The sequence below is a fragment of the Geotrypetes seraphini genome, chromosome 4, assembly GCF_902459505.1.
Source record: "Geotrypetes seraphini chromosome 4, aGeoSer1.1, whole genome shotgun sequence".
NCBI classification, from domain to species: domain Eukaryota; kingdom Metazoa; phylum Chordata; class Amphibia; order Gymnophiona; family Dermophiidae; genus Geotrypetes; species Geotrypetes seraphini.
Genome location: NC_047087.1, coordinates 173,865,300 through 173,878,237, shown reverse-complemented (window position 1 = coordinate 173,878,237; position 12,938 = coordinate 173,865,300). Strand labels below are relative to the sequence as shown.

The following is a 12,938-nucleotide window of genomic DNA, read 5'->3' as shown; positions in this document are numbered from 1 at the left end:
TTACATCATTAGTTCTATACAACAAATGAATTGGTAATGTCATTTCTCTACCTGTCATCATTTCAAAAGGCGTCACCCCCGTAGACCGGTGAGGCGTGGCACGAATAGCCATCAGTACCAAAGGTAACTTCATGTCCCAATTCTTACCAGAGGTAGACACGTACTTCTTCAGGATCGTGATGATGGTACGATTCGCTCTTTCCACTTGTCCTGATGATTGAGGGTGGTAAGCTATGTGCAATTTACTTTTCACTCCGAGCATCTTCCACATGTGTCGCATCACATCCGCAGTGAAATGTGATCCTTGGTCTGAGTCCACTCTCATGGGCAAACCCCACCTACTGAACACATGATTCAGTAACAAGGTAGCGGTAGTCTCTGCCGTACAATTGGGTGCAGGCAAGCACTCAATCCACTTTGTAAACAAACAAGTGACAGTCAACATATACTTATTACCTCGGGAGGAACGGACCACTGGGCCAATCCAATCAATCTGGATGTCGGACCAGGGCATGACCAAACCCTTCTTTCTCAAGGGTGCTCGGTGAAGTGGTGTAGAGGGTTGAAATTGACAACAAGTCAAGCAACCTCTCGTATATAACTGTACATCTTGCCGCATATGAGGCCAGTAGGCCACTTGCTTCAGTGTCTCATAGGTAACTTCTTCACCTCTATGTCCAGCACAAGGTTCATCATGGGCATGTTGCAACATGATTCCTCGATATGCACGGGGTACAACCCACTGCACAATACCATGCTTACTCGTCCGAGTGAGCAGGTTCTGGTGAATCGAAAATTTCTCTCTGGAGGTGTAGAGTATCCTCAGTTCTTCATCCTTCTGGTCGTCTTCAGACAATGGATGATCCTGTGGATTCTGTATGAAGTTATAGAACTTTCCCAGGATAAGATCGGTCTTCTGAGCGGTTACAAGATCAAAGGAAGGAATATCATTACCCCACTGCACCACAGGTGTTTCAACTACCTGTTTCGCTTGGCGTCGAGTAATAGCATGTACCATCGAAAACAACTCTTCAGGGCATTGCCATAGTTCACCTGACAAAGCACCTTCTTTGGCCAGTTGATCCGCAAGGTCATTTCCGATCTTGTCAGAACTATTAATCTTAGCATGACCTTTCACTTTCTTCCAGTAGATGGTCATGTCATTGTCTCGTACCAATTGATCTAAGGCTAGAATCAAGTCGCCATGATGGACAGGCTTTCCTTTGGAATTTAACATGTCCTTCTTTTTCCACACGGGTAAGTGAGACACAAAGTTTTGACGCACATAATCAGAATCTGTACAGATAATCAGTTCTGGGATCCCCTTCTGTACCGCAGACTGTACAGCGACCAAGGCTGCTACAATCTCTGCATATTGGTTGGTTTTAGCACCCAATCTATACTTCAAAGTTTCCATAGGTGTGTCGACATTCCACACTACACCTACTCCTGCGACCAAATTATGGGTCGAGGTCTGGTGAAAGGCACAGCCATCTACGTAGACTTGAGGTATATTGGCACATAGCTGTTCATCGTAAAGATGATGACGATGGGGTTCCTCCTCTTCTGGTGGAACATCAGGTTCCGGTATACCTGTAAGAGAATCTTGTTCTGTACAATCATGTAATTCTGCTATCCCTTGGGCTACTGTATTTCGATGTTTCAGTGCATACTTTACCTGTAAAGGCCATCCTTGGAGAGCCAAAGTCCATGAGACTATTCGGCTATTGGAGACACGACCAGTTTTGATCTTGTCACTGCCCAAGAAACTAATGGGTTGATGACAAGTCTCTACAATGAGTTCGCTGAAGTTGACAGTAAAAAGATTCACTAATCATGGAGATGTCACTCTGGAGTAGCAGTTGAGCTTGAACTGGGACAGAACCGTGCAGGTGAACATCAACAAACAAGTCAGTATCATCCTGGTGAAGTACAGCCAGTAGACGAGGATGAGAAGTCAAAGAGTTGGAAATAGATGAGGTCGGGTCTTGGACAGTCTCTTGAGGTGGATCTGGCACGGGGAACGTAGACTTCAGAACAATCTCCAAATGGTCAGCCTGGAGAACAATGTCAGATATTTGTTCCTTGGGAACGCTGACAATCTCACGGTCTGTGGGACCCCCTTCTGGAACATTGGCATACCGTAGCTCCAAAATGTGTGGATCCGCTGAACGCAGGAAATTTATTCGAATTGAAGTATCATTTCGTTCCACAGTACTGGTAACCTGGGGAAGGCGTGTAGTCGGTACCTTTCCAAAAGGAAGGGGACGAGTCACCTGAGCCCAGACCACTTCTTGGACGTAATCCAAAATAGGCCGCAATCTCTTCAAAAGATCGTTTCCAATCAAAAACTCCTCTCCTGGACTAGTGGTAATAATCACTGGGTGTTTAACATTCATTTTGCCTAACTGCAAGGTCAGCCAAGTTTGACCAACTGTCTCAATGTTCTGATGTCCATATGCAACCAAAGACAAATCACTGGGAATAATCGACAGTGGATTCTGGGTACCCAGGGTAGTCTGCAAACGTTGGAATAGTCCCTGAGTGATCAAAGTCACTTCGGAAGCCGTATCAAGTAAACCGGGACAAGACAAAACCTGTTGGAGAAACAAAGGTAAAGTGTACCGTTGACCCATAGGCTTTAACCTACCCAAGAAATACTTGTGTGACTTAATGGAATCCCACGAAGGAAGCCACTCGGTGTTCTCAGATAATTCACTGGATTGTACCAGATCTATGTCTTGTGTAGCATCAGGAGATGTTGTTTGGACAGAAGATACAATAGTGGGTGGAAAAATTGGTTCTCGGACTAGTCATGCGGTATCATTCTCTAACAATTCGGGTGTGTCATCCAGGTCGTCTACTATGGAAGCCTGGGTGTCAGTTACTACAGACTTGACCACTCGAGTTCCGGAAGGCCTGTAACTGATATTGTTATCCATTCTCCTTGAGGTCTGTTCCTTTCTCGCGGGGACAGATGCTGCCAATTGTTTAGAAGTCAATTCCAGGGCAGAAATACGATTCACCACCTGAGCCAATTGTTCCATTATCACACTGAGGTCACTCTGCTTCTGTTGCTTATTGGGCCGTCTCTTCTTCTGTGTCTTGGGTCCATCCCTATTGGGTGGTGCATCAGAAGAGGAAGTCTGGTCTGCTGGACGAGATGAAACAGGTCCTGGAGTGGAAACTACAGAGCTACTAGGTTCCAAAGCAAGTGAAGTCTGAACTGCGCAAACACTCAGCTTAGGTTCATTAGATCGTGCTTTGGGCACCGGTTTCTCAGATGGGCCTGCAGGAACCCTGACTTTATGATCATAGAAATCCTCGGCTACGGCTAAGATCGATGAGTAAGATGCCTTATTCATACCAGCCACAACCACACTCATATATTCAGGCAAGGCTTTTGCAAAGAGAGATCGGAATTCTCCATACTCCAGTTCGTCCTCAGAAGGAGTCCTGTCTGGAAAGAAATGTCGTTTCAGACGGAAAGCAAATTCACGGGGATTTTCTTGGAGTCCACAACGCAAATGGAATGCAGCTTTGCGAGATTCAATGGAATCAGCGTATGTACCATAACGTCTTTTGAGTTGTTGTTCCACCTCTAACACATCCGAAGTACCAGTGATGATGGATCGCAATGTCTCAGAACACTCAGAAGCAAAGGACCAACGGAGTAAACGAAGCTTATCACTGTCCTCTGTCACTGCATAAGTTTCAAAGAACTCATGTATTGACGCCAAATGTGCTTCAATAGTTAGCTTAGTTCCCTCTCTAAAAGGTTCTATCATTTGTTTAAACATCTTCATTATCTGTACGTGATAGGGTGGTATAGTATAGCTACCTCCTTTCTTTTGAGTTTCTTTCTCTGTTTCATTATTGTGCTGTGACCTTTGTGGAGTATGTTGTGAAATGTCTGGTGCTTTGGTGCCATCTGGTGGTTGTTTAGGCTCACTGTAAACTGACCTTACCGGGCGTGGTTTAGAGTCAGAAGGTTCAGTGACGTCACAGGAATTTGAGATAGACCTTACAGGGCGTGGTTGCTGCAATGGGCGTGGTTGCTGCACTGGGCGGTCAGCTAGTGTCACTAATTTCTCAGGGCAGGGTTTGTTACTAGGCAACAAGTCATCTGCAGTAGAATCAGAACACTCCTGCGCATTCCTGTTCCCCCCTTCCCCACTAGAGCTGTGAAAAGAACGAAAGACGGTTCTAGGAGCCGGTTTAGGAGAATGAAGAGGTGACATAGGAAGAAAGGGAGCTTGAATATCCCTCTCACTACAAAAAGTAGCAACCTTGTCTTGTAAAACTTTCACATCAGAAGCTAACGCAGTTCTTTGGAAAGATATATCTTGAACATTCTGGCGCAGAGCCAAATTATCGGCATCTGCCTGACATAACGAGTTAGTTAACTTTGTGACCTGTAACTCGCTTTCGGAAAGTCGTTTCTGAGACTCAACAAAGTCCGCTTGTAAGGCACATAATTGCCTGTCAGCACGGGCTGCCTTCTCATTAGACAGACGTTCGGTAGCGTCAAACTTTTCACCCAGACAAACATAAGCAGAAGTTACGTCTGCAAGTTCCATCTGCAACCTGGACAAAACCTCAGCATGATTTTTCTGACAAGTAGATAAAGAAAGCTGTAAATCTGCCTTCTGAGCCCGGACAGTATTAAGTTGCGTCACTAAAGATGTACACTTAACACAAGAGATATCCACTGTACTTTTTTTCTGACTTTCAAGTTCAGCATTCAACTCAGAACATTGATGTCGTAACTCAGACATCACCTGATCAAAGTCGGAATGTTGATCTTCACAATTAGAAGCTAACAGTTCAAGGGAATCATTACGAGTCCGTTCTGCTTGCAAAGAATTTTTACAATCCTCTAATTGCTCATATAAATCACTCTGAAGCTGACGTTGTTGAGATAAACCAGAAGAGATAGAAGTTTTAAAAGCCAACAACGCACATATAAGCTCTGAATAATTTTCTCCTGTAGGTTTAGTACGAGCATGTAGGAGACGCTGCAATACTGAACAGTACGCCTGATTAGAGTCCTCTATATCTGCATGTAATAAACGTACCAGGTCAGAAAAATACACATCAGAATCTGACTGTTTTAAAACTTGCACAGCTAATTTCTGAAAAACATCCTTTTCAAGAGCATGCCACGAAATCTGAGTCTCAGTGTCAACAGACATAGCTACAGTCGTAAATTAGAAACCTAGATATCCCGGACGAGCCCCCAAAATCTGTAGAAGGATTTATGGTTCACTTAGCAGTATTATAAACACGTTACGTTTCTGTTAAGTGGTCTAGAGAAAACCATAACCTTTTATTCAAGTTCAAATATCATGGTCTAATTATACGACACAAACCCAGGCTAATGAGAAATATCTTTATTATGAAAATAGAAAAATATAATTCACAAGCCAGCTGCAGAATCTAAATATTGTTCAAATATCTAATTACACAAATGAAACTCAGTACATGATTATCACAATCTAATGGTTAGACAACTAAGTAAAACTTCTTGTTAAACACACACTATTCCTTATAATAATAATCCCTGATTAGCAAATGATTATATTATCACCCAGGTAACTTTTCAACCCTTTACCTTTATCAATGATTCCTATCTAATTCCCAAGCTAATAAAAGTAATTTCCGTATGCTCACCCTTAATTAGCCTCTCCGGCACAATTAGGTGGAAGAGAAAATTTTCTTGTCAGCTGGAAGACGTCAGGAATATTGTTGTAAAAGTTACACGTTTTGAAGATCCTTGATGAGGCTATAAATCATCAGCAATAAGTTCCGTTTATCTGTGCTAAGTTCAGAACAGTTTTTAAATGTCCGAATTTCTATCTCTTAGGCAGAGAATCACACAAGGTAACTTACAGGTCTAATTATTGAAAGAAAAAGTTTACAATTAGAACATCTGTGAGCAGATCTGAGCTTCCCCGGACCTTATCACAGACTAACTAATTATTAATTAATTAGCACCTTTCTTTTCTTGAATCTCATCAGATGACTTCCTCGGACCAATCCAGAAACAGAACTTGATGAATAGCCTTTCTGTATAAAGTATCATATATGCTGGAAGACCCAGGGCTGTTAGACAGATAAGAACAGAATAATTTCTTCAAGATTCACACTGTCCCATTATTAAAGCACAGATGAATGCCCTTGAATAGCAACATTCGGGTACATCCCCATAATGCATCATTCTTCTTACTTCTTGCAAAATTCATGCTGGAAAGTTGCTTGCAGAGAGAGATTCTTGAAACAATGGTTCAGGCTTGATGACATCATGGAAGCCTAACCTTCAGGTGTGAATACGGAAATATCCCTACAATTCATGGTTAGCAGCTAAAAGATAACTGGCTATTTCACATGATAACTGGCTGCAGTTCAGCAGGAAATCCCACCACCTTCGCTCTCAGCAATCTTCCTGCCTCATCAACCTTGTTAAAGAGCCGCTGAGCAGACAAGCCTCTCCCACTGCTTGAATTATCCTGTTTAATGTTCCTTGTAACCAGGGAATCCATTATAGAGCCCACAGATGTATAGACTCTTAAAATAGTATTGTTTAGCATTAACTTTGAAATAGGCCTTGAAATGCTCCACTAAAGGACTCATCTCAACTAGTCACACTATCACATGTTATTACAGTATAGAGAACATTTCTATAGTTCTTGGACTTCACTGAACCACAGCAAGAGCCAATATCTCCAGAAGGATAAGAGAAGGCTTGGAACAGTAATTACCAGTAGTGGCAGGCCTGCCAAATTACTCCAAGGGTGCAATAACTCATCTAGGAAGTCGCAAAACATCCCAGAAGAACATCCATAGAACTGCAGGCCCCTCTAGCCTCAGCTAAGATCAATATTTATGACTCCACAATAAGAAAGAGACTGGGAAAAAATGGGTTTATGGGAGATTAGCAAATCAGAAACCGTTGCTATCCAAGAGTAACATCAATGCTCGCCTCACGTTTGCAAAAATACACCTGGATGATCCCTAAACCTTTTGGCATAATGTTCTATGGATAGACAAGTCAAAAGTAGAACTTTAGGACAACATAGGTCCAATTATGTCTGGCATAAAGCAAATACAGCATAATGCAGTAAAGTGAAGCTACTCTCCTCAACAACTTTTCTCTCTGAAATATCCTTTGATCATGGCATGGCATTCTTTAAGGTGACTTCTTCACTTTCTTGGTAAGGTTCAATATATAGTGAGGTTTAGATTCAACAGGGTTGGCTGTATTCAATCTGCAGAGCTTAGTTATCAAAAAAGGTCCCTTTTATCAATGTACATTAAGTTTTTTTTATTGCCCATCGCTAAGGTAAAAGCTCCACTGCTCATAGAATTCCTATGAGCTTCAGAGCTTTTACTGCAGCGGCCAGTGATAAAAAAAACCCTAAAGCGGCTTGATAAAAGGGAGCCTTAATTAGGTCACTTAGTTGATTTTGTGATTTAGGGAGTAGTTATTTTTCCCATGGATAATATGGATATTGAATAACTTTGTTACTGAAATAAATTAAGTTATAATTTATAAAAATTATCTACTCAGGTTCTATTGATCAAATATTACCTTTTGTTTAAAGATCTGAATCCATTCAATATGATATATATACAATAATAGAGGAAATCAGGAGGGGGAAAACTTTTTTTTACATCGCTATAGCTATTCTATAGCCATCAGACTAGACAGAAGATGGTAACTAAACCAGAAATGTGTTTCTTCCTCTAGAAATCCCATCACTATCGTTTTCACCCCAACAATAGAGGGTGAGGTGAACTTTAATTTGATCTGTGATGTAAAGAGCAAAACTCAGCCACTGACCTTGAATGTTAAAGCAGATGGCTATATTATGGATGCTTTTATAACATGTAAGGATAAACATGGTGCAATTATCACTCTAAATGCACAAAAAAACAATGAGATCAGCTTCAAGAAGGTAAGAAAAAAATATGAAAAGTAAACAATAGAGTGCTACAATAATGCCTGCAAAAAGGGATTTTCTTGAGAAAACTAAACTAAACCTTAAGTTTATATACCGCATCCTCTCCATAATTATAGAGCTTGGCACGGTTTACAAGAACTTAATATAGGAAGGAACAGCATAATGGGGTTGAAGGAAGAGTATAGGGGGGAAGAGAGCTTTACATTTTTTGTGAATAGCCTAGTTTTCAGGTGCTTTCGGAATAGTTGGAAGGAGCCCAAATTCCGTAATGGGGCAGTAAGATTATTCCAAAGCCCTGTGATTCTGAAGAAGAGAGAGTTCCTCAATTTTCCCACATAGAGGATGCCTTTTAGCGAGGGGAAGGATAGTTTAAGTTTTTGGGTGGACCTGGTGGTATCAGGACTCGAGGAGTTCCAAGATAGTGTTATTCGTGCTTCCCATATTCGTAATTTCACATATCTTTAGTTGCATGAATTGTGACTGCTCAGTGGCGTACCAAGGGGGGGAGGTCTGCCCCGGGTGCATGCTTCAAGGGGGTGCACAGCCGGCCGGGTCCGGAAGCTCCCACGCTGCTCAAAACGGCACCTCAATGCAGCTGCTAACTCTGCTCTGAAATATGGATCGGCAGCTGCGCTGAAGTGCAGCAAGGTCCCGCGATGACTGCTTCTACTGTCTCTGCTCCGGAAGAAGTAAGTGACAGGGGGAGGGTTGTGAATCAGCAGCCGCAGTCATCACAGGACCTTGCTGCAAATCCCTGCCTCTGCCGGCCCAGCCCCCCTCCGACGTCACTTACCTCTTCTGGAGCAGAGGCAGCAGAAGTAGTCATTGAGGGACCTTGCTGATTTTGATGGAGAGAGAATGGAGCATAGCAGGGTGGTACAAGAAGAAAAAGGGGATCAGGGTGGTATGGAAGGGTGGTGAAGGGAGAGAAATGGGGTCAGGATGGTAAGGAAGGGTCTGGAGGGTGAGAAAGAGGGTCAGGGTGGTATGGAAGGGTGTGGAGGGTGAGAAAGGGGGTCAGGGTGGTATGGCAATGTGAAGAGTGAGAATGGGGGTCAGGGTGGTATGAAAGCGTGGTGAAGGGTGAGAAAGGGGATCAGGGTGGTATGGAAGGGTGGTGAAGGGAGAAAAATGGGGTCAGGATGGTAAGGGTGTGGAGGGTGAGAAAGGGGGTCAGGGTGGTATGGAAGCGTGGTGAAGGGTGAGAAAGGGGGCAGATGCTGATGGAAGGGGGGGAAAGGTAGAGGAGAGAGTGAAATACCAGATCACGGGGGTGTGGGAGAGGGAAGGAGAGGAGAGAGATGCCAGACCATTGGAGGAGGGAAGGGAAGAAGATGGATGCCAGACCAATGGGGGTGAAGGGAGAGATGGAAGGGGGAGGCATAAAGTTTCTGGAAGGGAAATAGAAGGAGAGAAGATGGAGAGAGAGTAGACAGTGGATGAAAGGAAGAGAGTGACAAGAAGATGAGGAAAGCAGAAACCAGAGAAGACAAGGTAGAAAAAAATTTATATTTATTTATTTATTTTTTGTTTTGCTTTAGGGGAGATGCATCGCTGTTTCTATGGTGTTGCATTGTATTCAGAATCCAGCTTCTTGGTGCTTCAGTTTAACCTTTGTCTACGTATTTTTATTCTGTGTCCCCCATTTACAAAACTGTAGAGCGTTTTTAGCGTTGGCTGTTACACCATGGCTAAAAACCACACTACAGTTTTGTAAAAGGGGGAGGGGTTAGTTTGTGATTACATACTAAGTGAAGGTGTTTTCTGTGTTCTGTGTGTTCGAAAAGACATGGTTTTCTGTTAGGATTGACTGTGTAGGATTGATCTGTACTAGTCTGGCTTGTTTAGTTTTACAATGGGTTTATTGATGTACTGCTCACTGCAGTATGTAAGATGCTGCCTTTTCTTAGGTACACTCTTGTGCGACGTGTGGATTGTTACAAAAAATCATGTTTTTCATACAGATGTGGGGGGTGTCAAAAAAAGATGGGTCCCAGGTGTCATCTATGCTAGATACGCCACTGTGACCGCTATTTGCCATTCATACCGCTGTGTTCACTTATTCTCAGACCTGTGTACCTAAAAATCTGCTTTCTTTGCTTTCACTTTCACTTCATGGTTTTGGCATTTATTTCTGGAAATGCCACCAAATTTCCACAGAGTGCGTTACAAGCAGCAACTCCAAAAAGAAAGAAGGATATGATTGTGCGTTACAAGCAGCAACTCCAAAAAGAAAGAAGGATGTGATCTGTCTTAGTAACAAAATATGTGTGTTAGGCTTTGTTCTGGCAAGTTGCTGTCAGCCTTAACACTAATGTGAATGAATCAACAATCTAATCCATCCAGCAAAGAGAAGCAGATATTCATTTGTCTGTTCACAAAGCCGTACCAGAAAGTTCCAAAACAACATCTGTGGTTTGAGATGAGTCAATGGAAAAGATGGAGAAGTGGTTAAATTTGTGGCTAATGAATTGCATGAAATAAATGCACAGCGGACAGCATTGTTATCAGGATGAAAGCCAGAGAGATTTACAAACATACCACCCAAGGGCAGGAAAATGTGAAACCCTTTTCTGTGAGTTCAGGTTGGCTAGCGCGTTTTAAAAAGCGATATGTGCATACAACTATAAGCTTTCCTGGCGAGGTGGCTGAAGAATTATAAAAATACTTGCTAATTGTAATTGAAGAAAAGGGGTATGTATCAGAGCAGGTCTTCAGTGTTGAAGAGACTGGAGACTCATGGTGGAGAAGAAGATTAAGAAGAAGATAAGCACTGTAAAAACGCTAGAGCAAGCATGGTCCCTCTTTAAGGACACAGTCATCGAGGCACCAAATCTATATATACCATGTATCAACAAGGGATCCAAGAGGAAAAAGAACACGGAACCGGCGTGGCTCACTGTAGCGGTGAAAGAAGCGATCAGAGACAAGAAGACTTCATTTAATGAATGGAAAAGGTCCAAAATGAACGAAAACTAGAAAAAGCACAAACATCATCAAAGCAGTTGCCATAAAGCAGTAAGAGGGGCCAAAAGAGACTATGAGGAAAAAATAGCCAAGGAGGCAAAAAACTTCAAGCCATTCTTTTGATATATTAAGGAGAATTGACCCGTGAAGGAAGTGGTGGGGCCGTTGGATGACCATGGAATAAAGGGAGTGCTAAAGGATGACAAAGCCTTGGCCGACAAACTGAACATATGCGAAACATGTCGGGTCCAACCCTCCCAAGCCGAGTTATTCTAATAATGAGTGAAGACTGATTACGGAAATAATTTTGAAAACAGCTGCGAAGCTAAGTTCTTAAATATTTAATATTTATTTCTATATTTGAAATCTATATAAATTGGTATTAATTGATATGGAGTAATGACAAAGCATTTGCACTTTAGAGATATAAAAGAGTTAGCATAAAGCACGGTGCACTTTAAACTCTCTGGAAAAAAGTAAAAAAAAGTTTTGAACAGCTGAGCCGATGAGGAGTTTACTACATAAAGCTCACCGCGATGAAAGCTATTTGAGGCGGTGGAGTGGTGGGACTGAGGCTCTAAAAGCTATACTATATATGTAAATAATTTTCTTTGGACTTTTGAAAGAGCTCTTTATACTTGGGAGTATTTTCTATAAACTTTGTAAGTGTAAGATGATGCATGTCGGTAACAAAAATCTTATACACAAATACAGGATGTCTGGTGCAGTACTTGGAGAGACCCCCCAGGAAAAAGTCTTGGGAGTACTGGTCGACAGGTCGATAAAGCCGTCCGAGCAATGTACGGCGGTGGCGAAAAGGGCGAACAGAATGCTGGGAATGATTAAGAAGGGGATCACGAACAGATCGGAGAAGGTTATCATGCTGCTATACTGGGCCATGGTACGCCCCCACCTGGAATACTGCGTCCAGCACTAGTCGTCATACATGAAGAAGGACATAGTACTACTCAAAAGGGTCCAGAGAAACATAGAAACATAGAAATTGACGGCAGAAAAAGGCCGAGGCTCATCAAGTCTGCCCACTCCATTGACCCCTCCCCTAGTTAATCGCTCTCTGATGACCTTTTCCCTCGTAGAGATCCGATTTTAGCATCCCATCTGTTCTTAAAATCTGGCACGCTGCTGGCCTCGATCACCTGTACTGGGAGCTTATTCCAGCTGTCAACCACTCTTTCAGTGAAGAAGTATTTCCTGGTGTCGCCATGAAACTTCCCGCCTTTTATTTTCAGTGGGTGTCCTCTTGTGGCCGAGGGTCCTCTAAGAAGGAAAATATCATTTTCTACCCTGATACGACCAGTGATATACTTAAACGTCTCAATCATGTCTCCTCTCTCCCTACGTTCTTCGAGAGAGTATAGCCGCAATTCGTTCAGCCTTTCTTCGTTTGATAGATCTTTGAGCCCCGAGACCATCCTGGTGGCCATTTGCTGTACCGACTCGACTCTCAGCACATCTTTACGGTAATGTGGCCTCCAGAATTGTACGCAGTACTCCAGATGAGGCCTCACCATGGTTCTGTACAAAGGCATTAGGACGTCGGGCTTCCGACTAACAAAGCTTCTCCGGATACAACCTAGCATTTGCCTAGCCCTGGATGAAGCCTTCTCCACTTGATTGGCCGTTTTCATGTCTTCACTGATGATCACCCCCAAATCCCGTTCTGCTGCAGTCCTTGCTAAGATTTCACCATTCAATGTGTACGTTCTGCACGGATTATTGTTGCCAAGGTGCATGACCTTGCATTTGTTAGCGTTGAAGCTAAGCTGCCAGGTCGAGGACTAATGTTCCAATAAAAGCAGGTCTTGCGTCATGCTGTCGGACAGACTGCCGTTACTCACAATGTTACATAGTTTGACATCATCGGCGAATAATGCTATTTTACCTTGAAGCCCCTGAGTCATGTCTCTTACGAATATGTTGAAAAGGATCAGGCCCAAGACCGAGCCCTGCGGCACCCCACTGGTCACCTCTGACGTTTTACAGATG

General features: G+C 42.9%; 1 protein-coding gene across 6 annotated transcripts in view; it reads left to right on the top strand.

The window, feature by feature from the left end:
- HYDIN (HYDIN axonemal central pair apparatus protein) overlaps positions 1–12,938 on the top strand; it is a 1,718,235-nt gene that overhangs the window by 1,580,166 nt on the left and 125,131 nt on the right. For all 6 annotated transcript variants that reach the window (XM_033943280.1, XM_033943278.1, XM_033943277.1 and 3 more), the window contains one exon: positions 7,751–7,958. In XM_033943280.1, coding sequence (XP_033799171.1) covers positions 7,751–7,958 — 208 coding nt within the window. The remainder of the gene's footprint in view (positions 1–7,750; positions 7,959–12,938) is intronic.